This window comes from Octodon degus, unplaced genomic scaffold, assembly GCF_000260255.1.
Source record: "Octodon degus isolate 3935 unplaced genomic scaffold, OctDeg1.0 scaffold00163, whole genome shotgun sequence".
NCBI classification, from domain to species: Eukaryota; Metazoa; Chordata; class Mammalia; order Rodentia; family Octodontidae; genus Octodon; species Octodon degus.
The window spans coordinates 2,382,039-2,383,281 of NW_004524739.1; the positions used below are offsets into that span (position 1 = coordinate 2,382,039).

The following is a 1,243-nucleotide window of genomic DNA, read 5'->3' on the forward strand; positions in this document are numbered from 1 at the left end:
AAAAAAAAGCCCAGGGCCAGTCAGATAGCTCAGTGGACTAAAGCACCTGCTCTAGCAAGCTCAGGGACCAGGGTTTGATCCAGATGTGGTGGCATATGCCTGTAATCCCAGCACTGGGGAGGGCTGAAAACAAGTCAGAGCTGTATAGTGAGACCCTGTACTAAATACATTAAAAAAAAAAAAAAAGCCCACTCACGTGTCACATGCCTGTAATCTCAGCACTCAGGAGGCAGAGGCAGGAGAATCATTGGGGGTTGAAGACCAGCCTGGACCACAAAGTGAGCTTAAGGCCAGCCTGAACTACATAGCAAGATCCTATCTCAAAAAGAACAAATGTAAACCCCTTTATTCTTTTACCTGTGGACATATAGTGCTAAGATTGATGTTTAACTTGGAACTGCCACATTTCTGAGTGCTTTTTTCTAATTTAACGTTAGTTTTAGAGCGGAAAATATCGATGCGAAAACCAAGAGAAGAGCTGGTTAAAAGAGGAGTTTTGTTAGAAGATCCTGAGCAGGGTGAGTTGTAAATGATTACCATAATGCCTGTCTGTGCACTTGTTCTTTGATTGGGTCTAAGTATTTGAAGTTTCTTTATTTGTATTGTCATTGCTGTAGTTGGGGTAGAGGGAAGTGCTTTTTAGGAGTTTTCTCTCTTCCAAGCTATGTTTTTAACTCTGCACTTAAGTGAAAGTGAAGGATCTTGGGACAAGCACCCTTGTTTCTCTGGAATACTTCCTCAGTTATGTGCCAGCTGCAATAGTAGATGATACTTCCTTTTTATAAAACCAAATTTTTCTTCATGCCCATATTGCTACCTTAATCTTGTTTGTCACAAAGATTTTGTTTTAATATTTTAATACTCATCATCAGTTTAGTAATGTCACAGTTTTTCTGATGTGTAGGGAGTTTTTTCTTAAGGTGTAACTTTTTTTTTTTTTTTTTTTTTTTTTTGGGTACTGGGGATCAAACTCAGGACCTATTGCTTGCCAGGCAGGTGTTTATGCTACGGAGCTATCTCCTGGCCTTTAATGTGTGACTTTCATGTAGCAGTTTAATATAAATATAAATTTAATGGTCCTAGGGAATGGACCCAGAGCTTTGCTCATGCCCAGTAACACCTGAATTACACCCCAATCCCTCATTCTTTTTTTCAATAACAGAAAGTAGGCTGGGGCTGGAGAGATGGCTCAGTGGTCTAAAGCACTTACTTGGAACAAGCTTGGCAAAGCACAGGGACCGCG

At 40.4% G+C, this 1,243-nt stretch overlaps 1 protein-coding gene across 5 annotated transcripts in view; it reads left to right on the forward strand.

The window, feature by feature from the left end:
• The window catches only part of Phactr4 (phosphatase and actin regulator 4), a 103,114-nt gene that overhangs the window by 66,819 nt on the left and 35,052 nt on the right, over positions 1–1,243 (forward strand). For all 5 annotated transcript variants that reach the window (XM_023703005.1, XM_023703006.1, XM_023703007.1 and 2 more), the window contains one exon: positions 438–518. In XM_023703005.1, coding sequence (XP_023558773.1) covers positions 438–518 — 81 coding nt within the window. The remainder of the gene's footprint in view (positions 1–437; positions 519–1,243) is intronic.